The 14,568-nt window shown below is 42.7% G+C and overlaps 1 protein-coding gene across 1 annotated transcript; it reads right to left on the bottom strand.

The window, feature by feature from the left end:
* Positions 1-260: 260 nt before the first annotated feature.
* On the bottom strand, positions 261-14,112 carry micall1a (MICAL-like 1a). The gene is made up of 17 exons (XM_070917456.1): positions 13,927-14,112; positions 10,793-10,841; positions 7,803-7,944; positions 7,425-7,525; positions 6,975-6,998; positions 6,061-6,209; positions 4,902-5,506; positions 4,755-4,815; positions 4,128-4,561; positions 2,892-3,289; positions 2,677-2,811; positions 2,423-2,549; positions 2,064-2,154; positions 1,586-1,659; positions 1,076-1,190; positions 924-970; positions 261-805 (listed from the first exon to the last, which is right to left on the bottom strand). Exons 1-17 carry the CDS (start codon positions 14,067-14,069, stop codon positions 648-650), a joined length of 2,853 nt encoding a protein of 950 aa, XP_070773557.1. The 5' UTR covers positions 14,070-14,112; the 3' UTR covers positions 261-647.
* Between the last annotated feature and the right edge of the window lie 456 nt (positions 14,113-14,568).

Below are 14,568 nucleotides of genomic sequence, written 5' to 3'. Positions count from 1 at the left end.
GTTTCAAGGGTAGATGTTGCGATATTTAAAGCAGAGTTCATTTAAAAAAAAAAAAATCTTTCACCAGTACCACAGGCTCAAACCAGACATGACATGAAACCTTCTTAGATATCCATCTAGTGACCTTTGGAATCAAGGAGCAGAGGAGTCAGGTATTCAAGGAGTGTAAGTCAGGAGCAGAGTAAAAACATATTAAAACCTCAGATATCAAGGATCCACTTGCATCCAGACTTCAGTCAAAGTGCACTGACGAATCCCACATTTGCTGTCTACAGGGCAGAGACGCTGTGATATGCAAGGACAGTGAAGCAAAATACAAGAAATCAGTGCAGTCACATTTTGAAACCTACTCCACACTTCACTAGCTTGAAAGATCAGAGAGATGAAACATCAGCTCTTAAAGCAGTTGAGTTGTTATGTCGTCTCTTTAAAAACACACAAAGGCAACTGAAAATGGTCATTGAAGTAAGTAAGATGTGAGCAGGGAGTGTATTCTGGGTTTCACTTCATGTCATTAATGACAGTTAAAGGAGGCCTCATCTTATATTGACCTGATGTACTTCTTTTCTCACACTTGCATCCTTTTTTATTTTCCTTAGTCTTGTTAAAATAGTCTCACATCCTCTTGGAGGAGTGACACGTCCTTTCTATGGTGTCTTCTCCTTGTGGGGGCTGTGGCTCTTGCCTGGTTCTCCTTTATGGCTCAGCCTCTTGAGCACCTTAATGGGTTTGAACTTTGCCCCTTTTTTCTTCTGCTGCTGCTGCTGCTGCTGCTGCTGCTCCCCCTCCGGATCCTTATGGAAGTCTGAGGAGTATCAGAAAAATTAAGAAAGGGGAGAGAAGAGTTACATTTTATGTTTAATGAAAGCTCTTATCTAAAGAATCTTTAACCCGCTACACATGGAGCGTACTCTTCATCCTACCTTTTTTCTTCAGCATGGCTTCCATAAGTTTATCCTCCTCTTCTTCCCTGAGACAGAAGGACTGTTAGATTTCTGGTAGTTGCAAAGTATCACTGATCAATACACTCTGGGTCAGTGCAGAGATACACAGTTCACTGCCAGTCATTGATTACCTCTGCCTGTCCTGGTCCATGTTGTTGACAATTTGGTTGCGCTGTTCAATGATGGTAACCAGCTCAGCCATTAGCTCCTGCTCCCGACTCTTGTCCTCCTCGGTCCAGTCTTTCTCTGAGGAGGGAAGAGACGATAATGAATGATTTAATTTCGTTTTTCTTTCAATTGTCTCAATATGCAAAGTGTTGCACTTATATAGTTTTTTGAATTATTGACGCAACAGTAGAGTCATTTCATCTACCATCCTATCAGGTAGGTACTGTATGCCTGAGCAGTGTGTGCAGTGTATATATGTACTACTGGAGGAGTTTAGTTTCTGTTTATAGAGAAAATAAAATATAGAATATGATGCAAATGTTATAAAGTTTAGTAGGTTTTATTGAACACGTGCAAATACTGTAATTCTTTATATATAGTGGTTCTTCTTTACTATAATCTGTGTGTAGATGTACAGAGTCAAGCATTACATACAAACACATACAGGCAATGAATTAGAAGGCCAAACACACCTGGTTTGTTGAGAAGACACCTCAGCTCATACTCCACATCAGCTTGCCTCTCTTCCAGGTTCTGCTGCTTCGCTCTGCAGTGAGCCACATTCACACAATACGTTACACACCAGTAAGCTCTAATTTACTACTATGCTTTAAACTTCTTTTTGTAAAGTCTTTATGTACAAATATAATGAGCCTAAAAAAGCGGCTGCAACAGAGAAAACATCTCCTCCACCGTAATAACTAGCTATGTTGGATTTGGTTTTTGCCCAGACAAGCACAGGTAAACACAAGTGATAAAACATTTTGATATTGCTTTGACGTTAAAAATAACTGCAACTTCATTGTAACAGAAATGGCTACAACTTTAGGGATCTCCTTTCCCCTTGAAGGCATGCCATTACCAAAAGCTGGGTGAAGTAGTGAGAGTGATTTCTTGGCATTGAAGTCTAACATTTTCTAACATATTCCCCATTTGCAGTCTGATACTTACGTGTAGACCAGCTCAGCTTCTCGTCGTACTAAGAGGTGTTTCTCATGGATGAGAGTGAACCAGTCCACCAACAGGTGCTCCTCATCCTCATCTGAAAACACACAAGAGGAACACACACACACACACACATACACACATATATATATATTTGTAATGTTTCTGTTATTGTGTATTGTTATTTCAGGTCAAATATATAAATATATAATCCTATACTTTTGTGAGGTATATAAAGCAAGGTAAGGTTTTCAGTTTGGAAAACAGTGAACCGAACTTTTCTGCACTGCATGTGGGAGCAGTTTCATATCGATTGATTTAACTCACACTCGAGAAACTCCATTAAATACAATGCGATGTGTTACCGTTAGGGTTGTCTCTCAGCTTCTTCTCCAGCTCCACTCCCCTCTGCTCCAGTTCATCCAGCTGCTTCTCCAGCTGACTCATCTCTCCGTGGATGTCCTCTACTGGGATGTACTGGTCTGACTGCACCTGGATGGATGTTTGGATCATTTGAGTAGCTCTTCTTCTGTGTTTGACACAGAAGTGGAAACATCCATTCTGTTCTTTCTTCTCTATGCTAAAGCATCCAGCATTTGTCCTTTTTAGTTTTTATTACCTTGCGTTTGATAAGAGGGAAGCCATGGCCGGGGGCAGGGGGTCTGGCAGGACGAGGGCCTTTTGGTGGTTTGGTTTTGGATTTAGCTGGGGAAGGAGAAGCTTTCCTGTTGAACGGGTTCTCCTTACAGGTCCGCTAAAATGAGAAAAAAGATACAGCTGGAATATAATAAGTGTATTGCTTTATATTGTTTTATGTGTTGGTGGTCCTATCACCTTATTGTGCCATTGGTTGGCTCCTGAGGCCAATGGGCTGGGGGTCATCAGAGGTCTCGGTGGAGGGGCTCCGGACCCTTTGGTCCCCATGCTGCGACTGGTCTGTGGGGTGGCTGGAGCTGAGCTAGCATATGATGGCATGGGAGAAAGGTAGGGACTTGGGGAGGGATGAGGCAGACGCTCGGTCGAGGAGGAGGAGGAGGAAGGAGAGGCTGTGGAGTCGCATGGTGAACAGATGGAAGGCTCTGAGACACTTTTGGTGAAGGCGTGTTCCTGGTCGCTGCTGGCACTGCCAGCCAATGGGGGCTGGGAGGAGCTGTGGTCTGAGCCAGAAGACAGACTCTCTGTGCTGAGAGCTGGAGAGGGAGAGCAAGAGGAGGGCTGAGAATGAGGGAGAACTGAAGAGGACAGAAGGTTTAGTAAAAAGCAAAGAGAGCAGAAATCAAATGGGAACCAAAGTAGTTGGGACGGATTGAAATGGAGAGAGGATGGGGAAAAGAACAAAAAACAATCAACATCTATATACCAAGAATACAAAGGCCAGATTACAGGTTGCAAAACAGTACAGTGAGCTCTGGAACAAATTTTACAGATAGGATAAGAAAAACACAAACAGATGCATTGAAATTCATTGGATAGCATTCATTGTAGCAGGACAATAATCCTAAACACACAGCCAAAGCAATCAAAGACTTTTTAAGCCAAAAGGTTTAGTGTTCTTGACCGGCCAAGTCACTCATATGACCTCAATCCAATAATGTCACTGCATGTCACTTGCTGCAGACCAAGGTCACTGAACTAAATATTAAATATAACTTTATTTATATTTACCTTCATTTGTCCGATTACATTTGATCCAATAAACTGAAAGTATGTTTAAAAATGCCTAAACTTCTTACATGAAGCTGGAACACTTTAACCTCATAGTTCAACACCAATGAACTGAAATACTGCAAAAAAAGGAGTTGTTTTCCAATAAATGTCCAAATACTGCTTATTAATAACATGTAGTGGCAGCATGTTCTCCTCCACGAACTTAATCTACCATACCACATAAAGCGTAACTTTAAACTGGCAAGTATGCACGTCTTCACAGAATCACGATAAAGGTGCTAGAGTAAAATGTAGGTCTTTACTTTGCATTTCTTTCCTGTATAAAATGACAAACATCTTGGTAGATGTGTCACAAGAGAGCACAGTTCAATGCTTGTGAAATGCAGTGCAGATCAAACTGACCTTGGTCACCAGCAGGTGGCTGTGGAACACGAGGTGCTGGCCGTTTCTTGCTCTTGCTGCTCCCGGGGCTGGCAGAGCGGGACGAGCTTCCTCCACTAGGTGGAGTGTCCGCACCTGTTGTCTCAGCTGCCCGAGTGATGCTGTACCATGGGTGAGTAGCCACAACTGTGGGTGGAATAGCACCTCCTTCATTCCCCCCTTCTTCCTCTACCTCGTTATTTTCATCATCATCATCGTCCTCGTCAAAAGGGTTGGAGGGCGGAGGGGGTGTGCTGGGTCTGGAGCCCTCCCCTTTGAGAGAGGACAGAGAGCCTGTATTGGGTGGGGTTGCCAGTCCGGCAGGGGGAGGGGCAGGGGCTTTCTTCTTCTTGGGTTCTGATTGGACCAGGGCGAGCCAAGGTGGGTCTTTGGGTTTATGGGTGCCACTGGACAGGCTGGACAGTGAGACACAGACAGGGATGGAGGGGTCACAGAGGGGAAGACAACAAAATACAACCAAATGGAGAAACGGAGGGGCAAACAACTACAGCACATGCTGTAAGAATTTAGACAGAAAGACCATGATGACATGATTAAGGTAGATGAAATGGTGGCAATGGACAGAAAAAGAGGCAGAAGCTCAGCTACCTTCCAGGAGACTGTGATCTTTCTCGAGGTTTGGGAGGAGTCGGAGGCTTCTGGTTTTCACCTGTGATTTCAAGTAAAATGTGAAAATGAATATCAACAGATTCTATTTTCATCTATAATCATTTATACTCTGCAGTGAACACGCACCAACTGTAAGGCCGTCTCCCGTACGGGGCAGCCGAACACGAGGGGCAGGGCGAGGAGGAGGGGTGGGTTCAGAAACCCGGCGGGGTGCTGGCACTGGCCGACTGGCACCTTCATGATGAGCGACAGGTGTAGAAGGGAGGTCCCCGTTAGTTGTTAATTTGGCTGGTGTTTTAGTATCTTCCTCTTTTCCCCCCTCTTCCTCATCTTCATCGCTCTCATCAAAAGGGTTGGGCGGAGAAGAAGAACGTGGTATCTCCTCTGTCTCTCCACCACCATCCGTCTCTTTTGCTTTTTCTAAAGAGTCTGCGTTATTTGTTGTGACAGCAGTGACTGTGACAGAGTCAGTCACTGGCATGTCAGTATCATTTGTTTGGCGTACTGGAGAAGGAGTCTTTGCCTGGTCCCTCCCAGAGGGTGAGGCGTGGGGAATTGTGCTGCGACCGATCCTGGTGGACTGAACAACCACTGGTCTCTTAGTAAGATCTGGCCGGCCGTTCTGATTGGCTGACGCATGCCTTGCAAGGTGATGGGTGCAGACCAACGCCCCAGAGTCGCTTCCTAATTTGTAGGATCCAGGAAGCAAAGTGCTGTGACACTCTATGCACCTGAGATAACAATGACACGGGACGACAGTAAGATCTTCAACAGGTTATAAAGATTGTTGACAAATAAAGCTACAAAAGATTAACATGAGCACTGTCAAAATAATACACACAGTAATCTGGTATTGTTTGATATGTTCAAAATCTAATTAAAGTTATAATCCCCAAGATTTATATTGAGTCAAATCTACTGTTTGATACTATTTATGGTCGGCATTTTTTCAGCAATAGCCAAAAAATTTATTTACAGTCTGTAATTACCCTACTATTACTATATAGTAGTTTTTATTGTTAGCGGCAGGGTCCGCCATTCCTTTAGGCGAATTGCTTACAAACAGGCATATGTAAACTGTATTCAATCGCACTTGCTCTTGCGAGCAGTAACCACATGTGTTGCCAAATCAACCAGGACTAAAATCTTAAGGATTATAACTCAAGAGTATCTTTTTTTCATTGCATTCTCAGAAATATGTTATGCCTCCACAGCATCGCTCACTCATCACTAAAATAGTCTGTATAACACACAGGTAGACAGTAGCCGTGGCTGCAGTGTTCACCTGAAGCAGTTGCGATGGTAGAGCTTGCCGTCCACCAGAAACCGCTGCACCAGGTGGACATGTTTCTGGCAGGCGGCACAGATGCTGCTGAGCGTGCTGCGCTTGACTGCTGCAACCACTTCTACACCTGTCTGCGCGAGCTGGCCCGGCTGGTGCAAGCGAACCGGGACGGTGTTCGCAGGGACAGGACAGGGAGGAGACGTCAGGGGAAGGGGGGGAAGATGGAGAGTAATGGGGGAGGGGGAGATCAAACACGGAGTCAGGATTTCAGGATGTGGACTGTTCATTCTGTTTAGCTAGCTATATCGACTTGGTTACTGCTCATTGATTCATGTAGTTCATTACTGCATTTCTTTTTCAGTTTAAAACATCATTTGACTGATACAAAAAAGTATGTCACCATAAAAAGGTTTTTATTAGTAACAAAATCCAAACAGCTTGGGTTAGTGGCTCTGGGAGTCACATATTTGGGATGTGATTGATATATAGTTTTTAGGCATTTCAGGTTTTTCTCACTTCTTTTATTAGAGTTTAGTAAAAAAGGGGTTAGCAGCAGCATATTCCAAAACTTGGCACACAGTGTTAGGATAGTATTACTGTTAGTCTTTTATGTACAAGAGATGGTTAAAAAAAAGACTGACCTAACTGTTTTGCTTTCACCTCCTAACCCACCCCCACCCCCATCCTACTGCCTAGGCTCAGGACCAGAGAATGGAGGGGGGATCAGATGTGAGGAGGAAGGACAGCAGGAAGAGGAGGGAGTGGAATGGGTTTCCATCTGAACAGAGGGAGGGGGGGTGAGGAGGAGGATGCCAGTACATGGGAGTATGGGGATGGAGGAAAGAAGTTGAAGGCATGCGAAAGAAAAGAGAGAGAGACAGGATACAGAGGCTATCTTTATAGACTTACTCTACCTCTGTTGCTTTGCTTTTCCCCTGCTGTGCAACACAAAGCCCACACAAGGAAGTAGTAATTATGAAATACTTATGTGGACATTGTTGTACTGCAATGGCAGGATGGGATTTGTATTGTACAGATCTGATGATTTAATACTCCCAAATAGCACATGCAGAATTAATAATTATCAATAATACACACCAATATACTACCAGAAAAATATGTGGGGTTTCATTGTGCTTATCCAGGCCTCAAAAGGACACCATAAACTAAATATTACTTTAAAAATACAGCTTGTTAACATGCAGCTCTAGAAGAGTGTCATGCAGAAGTAATGTAGTTCAGTGATGCAGTTTTTACAGGTATTATGTGTGGTCTAGAATTAAAAAAACAAAACAAAACAAAACATGGACAGGGTAATTCTGTTCGTCTCTACGTTTTCTCCTGGTGCCAAGTCTTGTTCTTACCTCTGATACAACCACTTTGTCTTCCAGCGGGGTCGGGGGCCTTTTCTGGGCTGGCTCATTATTACCGACAGAACTCAGCCTTTTCATGGAAGGGGGGTTTGCTGCGGAAAAGGAAGACATCACTTAATGATATAAACTTATTATGTAAGCTGTTGTCACACCCAACAAGTTATACAAGTTGATCCATCTCAAGATGTGCAGAGGGTTGAGATTTTTATGATTTGATGAGAAACACACTAAATGCAGATTTTCTATCAAATGAATATATCTGTAAAATATATGGTCAAAATTGTAAGAACAACATTAACCTCAAAACATTATATGTTCTTTATGTCTCCACTGCTTGAAGTGAAATCCGACAGAATTGATTGTGCCCACCTTGAGACTTGTTGTTGAAGAAGTTGTAGTACTGGGAGACGTATGTGATGATGCTGAGTCGGTCAGGCACTTTCATGGACACCATGTCTTCTGGGTCCAACAGGGCTGGAATCCCCAGCTGTGTCTCTGCCACTTCAAACGCCTACGATGAAGCAAAGACAGAGAAAAGGAGGGGGGGGGGGGGGGGGATAGATGTCATAGATGAGTGAGAGGCTGAGAAACTGTAAGCAGTGTGTTTATGTGCATGCCATAATTATGTTAATAATGATAATAATTACTGCCAATTATAACCAAAGGCAGTCATCTGATTATTCCAACTGTCATCTACTCACTTTAACCAGGTCACTAACTTATGAAAATCAGACTAAACACAACTCAACAGACCTGGATTGCCTATTAATATTTCAACACATCGTGGCATTTTGGTCTGATTTTCCTCAGAACCTTTGGTTGGTATAAAGTAGCTGCAATGGAAACTGTTGACAGTGAGGTCTGTGGATCATCTTGAGTAACTGGGACAATGTTTCTGGAAAGACACGTTGCAGTTGGCTTTCAAATATTACCCTTCAATGCTTCAAGCAGCACAAAGTCCATTTACCTTCATTGTGAGGTGGCAGGAGCAATCTCAGAGACTGATATCTCAGACAAACTCAACACCACTAGGTGTAAGTGAGAAAGTATGTTTTGTTCAGGGAGTCGAGTTACTGTCTGCATACCATGAAAATGTTTTAATCAAACTTAACCCTTAATCTGGGTATCACAGAAATCCAGTAATGTGTCTCATGTAAACATGCAGAAACTGAGGACAGAAGAATGTCTTTGTTACATGAGTTGCCACAAAGAAATATGCTTGCCGTAGCCCACCAAGCAGCACATATTTGATATCCTGAATAATCTAACTCTGCTGCCAAAACATCAGTCATTTGCTCATAATAATTGTCCTTTGAGGATAACCATCAGTCTAATGAAAAATTCCACTAAAGAAATGAGAGAGGGGGTAAGGTTACATAACGCAGATACAATCGTTGGCAGTCACATAACACTGAGATAATCCAGCCAACAATTGCTACACATGGCAAAGTGGAGCTAAACCTAAGTTAATCAAAATGCATTGTTCTGCACTGCACAAATAATACCTTGAAAACAAATGAAAGCTCTAGAAACTGATAACATATTACTGATTTACTACACAGACTCGTTCCACAGCAACATGCCTCAGTATTGGCCAAAACTCTGCTATCCTTGTTGAAAATACCAATAGGTCGATTTAGTTTTACCTATTTTAAGTGAAATGCAGATATTTTGATTAACCAGATTAATGTTACAGTCACCTCGCCCTCCACATCTTCACCACCTGCACCATTTATGCTTGAATATAGGTGTGTAGAGAGCAGGATCCATGTGCGCACATTTCCATGTGGACTGTGATTTATAAAGGAAACACTGTCTGCAGGTGTATGTATGAACGGTTTTAAAAGTCTGGGGTTTTTTTTGCCACACACCATAGTCAGCTTTTGTGCACATGTACACTTTTAGCATTTAGCAGCAGTTCTATAAATGAGAGCCCTGCACCGCCTGTCTTTGTTATACATATTCAAAAAATATAGGTTATCCCCCACAGCTATGGGACGTCCGCTCAGATTCATCTGCTCCTGCTGTTTGTTTCTTGACATCACACCTGATATCTGCAGACAGCTGATAGCTAACGTTAGCTAACGTTAGCTGCAAACTGAGAGTGCAGACCAGTCTTTTTTCAGTCTGTCCCTCTCATAGATGTGAATATTAAATTCACTACGAGATCAGAGCCAGGTCGCCACCTGGAGTCACATAGGCACATAGTGTACATAGTACATTGATAGTAATATATCACCCAGTCCTATTTTAATGTGAGTGATGTTTAAACAACAACCCAGAAAAAGAGAGAGAACAGATGGGAGGGCCAGCGACAGAATGTGAGCAGGTGGGGGGAAGTGAAACTGACACTTACAGTAACTTTACTTGCTACCTACATAAGGTAATTCTACAGTTGGCAGTAATGTATGTGGAACTACAGCACTACTGTGCAGACTGGGGTCTCTGAACGCTGACAACAAGAGCTCGACCTGTGACAGCAGTCATATATGAACAGGGTGAAACATTGGATAGGCATACTTGTTAAGTAGACCTATGTATGTCTCCTGTGTAAAAGGGGTATTAGTAAATAGTACTAGTAGAGAGACATTTGGCTCCTTAATAGTAAAATGTAACTTGGGTGCTTTGAGTGCATCTCACATTTACAGTCATATAGATGACTCACCCAGGCCAATTGAATTAATTGCCTTATTTATAAAAACCCAAATGACAGCAACATGAATTTTTATCTGGCGCTACCACCAACTGCCTCACTTTCCCTGAAAGCTGTTGGATAAGAAGAATGTAAACAGCAGCAAAGAGCTGCCAAAGCTTAGCTCAGACTGAAAATGAGGAGACTCCCATTTTATCCCTCAGTGTTCTGTTGGCCTACAGACGATAGGGGAAAACCCAACAAGGGAAATATGATTTAAAAGTTTTTTTGCTGGTTTCAATCCAGTGACTTACAATAACATGCAAATTCAGGACTTTTACACTTGAAATCCTCTTTACATGGTCTCTACACAGATGTCAAGATTTTTTTTCCATGATCCTGAATGCTCGGGTTTCCTCCCTCTTCCTCTTTGACCTCATCAGGCTGCATCAGGATTAGGTAACACTTCTCTCCACACAGACAAGTCAAATACACTGAAGTCCCACCTACCATGAGTGCATGCAGTCACAAGGCTTAATAACCTAATGGCTGAATGAAGCACACGCGATAACATATGCAACGCCTGAAGCTAAGCGATATAAATTAGTGCGTAGGTGATTTAACCCTCCCTTCAAGAGCAAACTGTCACATAAAATGAAAGCATCTTGCAACACAAGATCATAGCGGTGTTAAAACCTCAAAAACACACAGGTGTAAATTGACTCACCAGTTGGTTGTTCTCGTACACATTCTCTTTAGACAGCGAGCCAAAGTTTCTGTATGACAAGACAGAAGGAAAAGTTAAAATTCAGCATTTGAGATAAGGCTGAGTATGCAGGTAGTCAGTGCACAGTTGTATAGCCTGCAACAACTGCAAACCATGGTACATCCTTTTATATCAGGACGCTTATAGAAGACCATAAAGACGTAACTGTCATGCTGGTACAGCATGATACTGTATTTAGCTTGCTGACCTATTTCCACTAATGTTATGAACCATCAAAAATCTATTATTGGCTTGACAGCATGACTGCAGACACGGTGAGCAGTTAAGCTTCTGAACTACCACAGCTGATAATTGGTCCCGAGCCACACATAAATGATGCCTGATGTGAAAAACTGCCAAGACAAAAGGAAAAGAAGCGGCTGCACCAAACAGGAGTGATGGGCTGATAATTACAAGGCTCCGCTTTGAAACGCCTGGAGCGAGGAACTAAAGCCAGGCCTCTCACCAGTAAACATCCTGCAGTAAACCTGGAAAATGTCTGCGGTGGTCTGGGATGAAAGTGTGGTTGTGTGCATACGTAACTGTGTGTTGACACAAGTGTGTGGTAGTAGGACAACAGTATGGCGGAAAAAACACCATGACCCTGGTGAGAGCTTGTGGAGACCATGTGGAACTCTCAAGAAGGCAAAACCCTGTGAATGAGCTCCGTGTTGGAGCCACACAAAGTGACCTCTGTTCTCTCTAATCTAGTTCCCATGGCCACAAACACACTGAGCAGCAGCTATAATGTCAAGATCATGTCAAAACAAGTCCACTATATCAGATCTACCAACATGGCCAGAAACGTAAAACATCGCCTAAACTGTTAAAATTTTTGACACCGAACAGACAGCGCCAGCCGACACTGACATGGACGATGAAGTGCAGTGTGTGATCTGAATTGCGAACCTAATCCACTGTGACTCAGAGTCTCACTCCAAGGTTTATTTTGGGAGAGAGGACTGCTGAGGAACGGTGTGTCTGTGTGTGTGTGTGTGTGTGTGTGTGTGTGTGTGTGTGTGTGTGTGTGTGTGTGTGTGTACTGTGCGTCAGGCTTCTAAAATCCACATGATCAAAACCTGGGTGAACCAGTATATCTGCTAAATCTGGTTCAGTCAGACTAGAGAGTACAGGATTGGGATATGACAATGTTGTAAAAAATACAACTAAGTAGATGATGTGTGTTTGCACTGTTATACTGCAGGATAAAGTTTGAACAGGAGCTGCATATATGAACACAATTTATTTTAAATGCAAGTTTGACTGCACTGTCCCATGCACTTAGGTTAACTAGACCATGGATGATTACTTTCAGCCATATCTACTCCCTCTCCAGTGGTCTCAGACCAAATTCAGACCAGGCCATTTGCTGTACTAATGTCTCTCCTCTACATCAGTGTGATGTATTTTGATGAGAATACATTGGCTGCAGAGTGCAGGGCACCGCCACAATGGCCTGGCCCAACACTGGAGCTAAATCCAGTTTGACAGGCGGAGGTCTCAGCTGCAGATTAGCCTGACGGACTGTCTGTCTGCATCAGAGCGAGTTCTGCTGGGCCACTGCAGCTACACAGAGGGCTGAACAGGGAGGCACGCTGGGACACAAATTGAAGAGGCAGAGCTCAAAAGCTGGGCGTTTAGGATTTGTCTGCTCTCTTACTTTCAGCTTTACTGCTGTGCTGTGTATGGAGAAATATTCCACTTCACTGACTGGTCCTTCAGCGGCTGGTCCTGTGAATGTTTGCTCTACTACCATCCAAGCATAGTCCAATTTGCTCACAAAAGGTCTGGACCACCTGAGAGGCTTAGCAGCATGAGCAAGATGCTTATTGTCTAAAATCATTCCATCACACCACATTTCTTCCCTCCAGGACAAAGGAGGGACATGTAATTTGTTGGATGCTTTTACACAATCTTTCTACAACGACAACAACAGGGGTCATCGACTTGTTACAGACGGAATCAAACCACTAATCCTGATGCTGTCAACAGCGTGCAATGAGCTACACAGAGCCACGTTATGTTTCACAGGACTAGAGAACTTTTCTACAGACATGCATGTCCATCGTGAGTCATATGAAGGTCAGAGTTTCTGTGTCTATTCACTGTCACACTGCAAATAACACATAAACTTTTCATATCAAATCATTCATCTGCGCAAGGTCTAGAAACATATTTCTGACAAACACATGTTGGCCCTCTTATATGGGAGACAGAAGTACAGAGAGACTGAATCTCACTAAACAAAACACACTTTGTCTTTTTGGTGTGTTTGAGCAAAAGCTGGTCAAACCCTCTTCTCAACTGTGAGTTAATAAGTGAATAAGAGATTTTCTGTTTTTGGTCTCTACCAAAACAATGGCAAGTCATGACTTCCTCATCTCTATAATAAGTAATTTTAGTCACATTGACACAGCTGTTGTGTTTTATGGTATCTTCTGTACTGTGTGTGTAGGTGTAAAATACAGAGAGGAGGGGTGTGTTGTTTCAGACAGGACATGGCTTGTCAGCCTGAATTAATTACAGCACATTGGCTCTCACCCTACAAGGTTCATAAGAATATTTTTTTAGGTTATGATAAAACATAAAACACAATAAGGGTTGAGAAATTTCACATAAATGCAAAAGCAAAGGTTATCTAATCACTAGTAATATCATATTCAGCCATGTTAATGCCATGTTTGGAATGAGACAGCTTTCTACTTAAAATGTTTAAAAAAAAAAAAAAAAAAAGAAACTCTAATCTTGGTTGACAGGAGCCTTACATAATCCCAGTCCTTAAAAACAGCTTTCGAGATAATCTAGGGCACAGATGAGTTCACCATTCTTCTGCTGAGTTGATTATGCATTAATATCCTGAGAGGAACATACGAATTATTACAGTACTTGAAAATTACTTAAAAGACAACAGTAAACAGCCTGTCACTCCTGAAAAATACGCGTCCACCTTTCACTTGAGCCAGCCTCTATGTCCATATCATGTCAAATCATAGTAACCTACGTTACCGTCAATTTACTGTTAACTGCTTTCTCATATGCAATCGGGTTCACTTTGTTAGTATCAATGTTACATCGTTAGACTTCGGGTTACTTACATCAAATCTGGTCGGTAACGATGTATTATGGCACAAAATGCCAAACCATCCCGAAAAGACGTTGACATGTCCTTTATTTCCACATCGTTGTAATGTTCACACTGTATCCGACACCACTCCTGGAGAGCCTTCAGAGATCCCATGATACTATTGTCATAGAAATCCAAGTATTCTTCTCAAATGAAATCGAGGCGTTTTTTGTTCAAGGCGTGACAGGAGACAACAAAAAGTATGTTCTCTAGTCATAAACGAGTCATCAGCAGCGTTTCGGTGAAGGGGCGACAGCCAGGCAACACCCGATGTTGAGATACTACGTTACACATTCAGTGTAACAGCCAGTGAGTCACGTTAAAAACTAGCACGGCTCGCAAGCTAGCTAGATGTTAGCTAACTTTTGCAACTACAAAATGCATTATGCCCCCAACTTTATCTCCTGTGCCGAGTTATTCAGACAGCGGTGACTACATCTAAACTGGAACTTTGACCAGAACAACACGGTTAAAAACACGGCTGATATCCAGAGTTGATAACGGTAGCTTGCCAACAAAGTTCTTAACGTGGCCAACTTAGCTAACTGGCTAAGGTAACGTTACGTTAGCCTGCTGCTAGGTTATGTCTGCAGTTTGCAGGTTTCCTTCTTTA

This window comes from Enoplosus armatus, chromosome 2 (genome assembly GCF_043641665.1).
Source record: "Enoplosus armatus isolate fEnoArm2 chromosome 2, fEnoArm2.hap1, whole genome shotgun sequence".
NCBI lineage: Eukaryota > Metazoa > Chordata > Actinopteri > Centrarchiformes > Enoplosidae > Enoplosus > Enoplosus armatus.
This window is presented reverse-complemented; position numbering and strand designations above follow the sequence as displayed.

Excerpts from the sequence above, each read along its gene's own strand:
- micall1a (XM_070917456.1), bottom strand. The coding sequence starts at position 14,069 with ATGGGATCTCTGAAGGCTCTCCAGGAGTGGTGTCGGATACAGTGTGAA. Across the intron at positions 1,660-2,063 it reads GAAGCTGAGCTGGTCTACAC|AGCGAAGCAGCAGAACCTGG; the intron begins GTAAGTATCAGA and ends GGCTCACTGCAG. Across the intron at positions 1,191-1,585 it reads GTGTCTTCTCAACAAACCAG|AGAAAGACTGGACCGAGGAG; the intron begins GTGTGTTTGGCC and ends TTCCCTCCTCAG.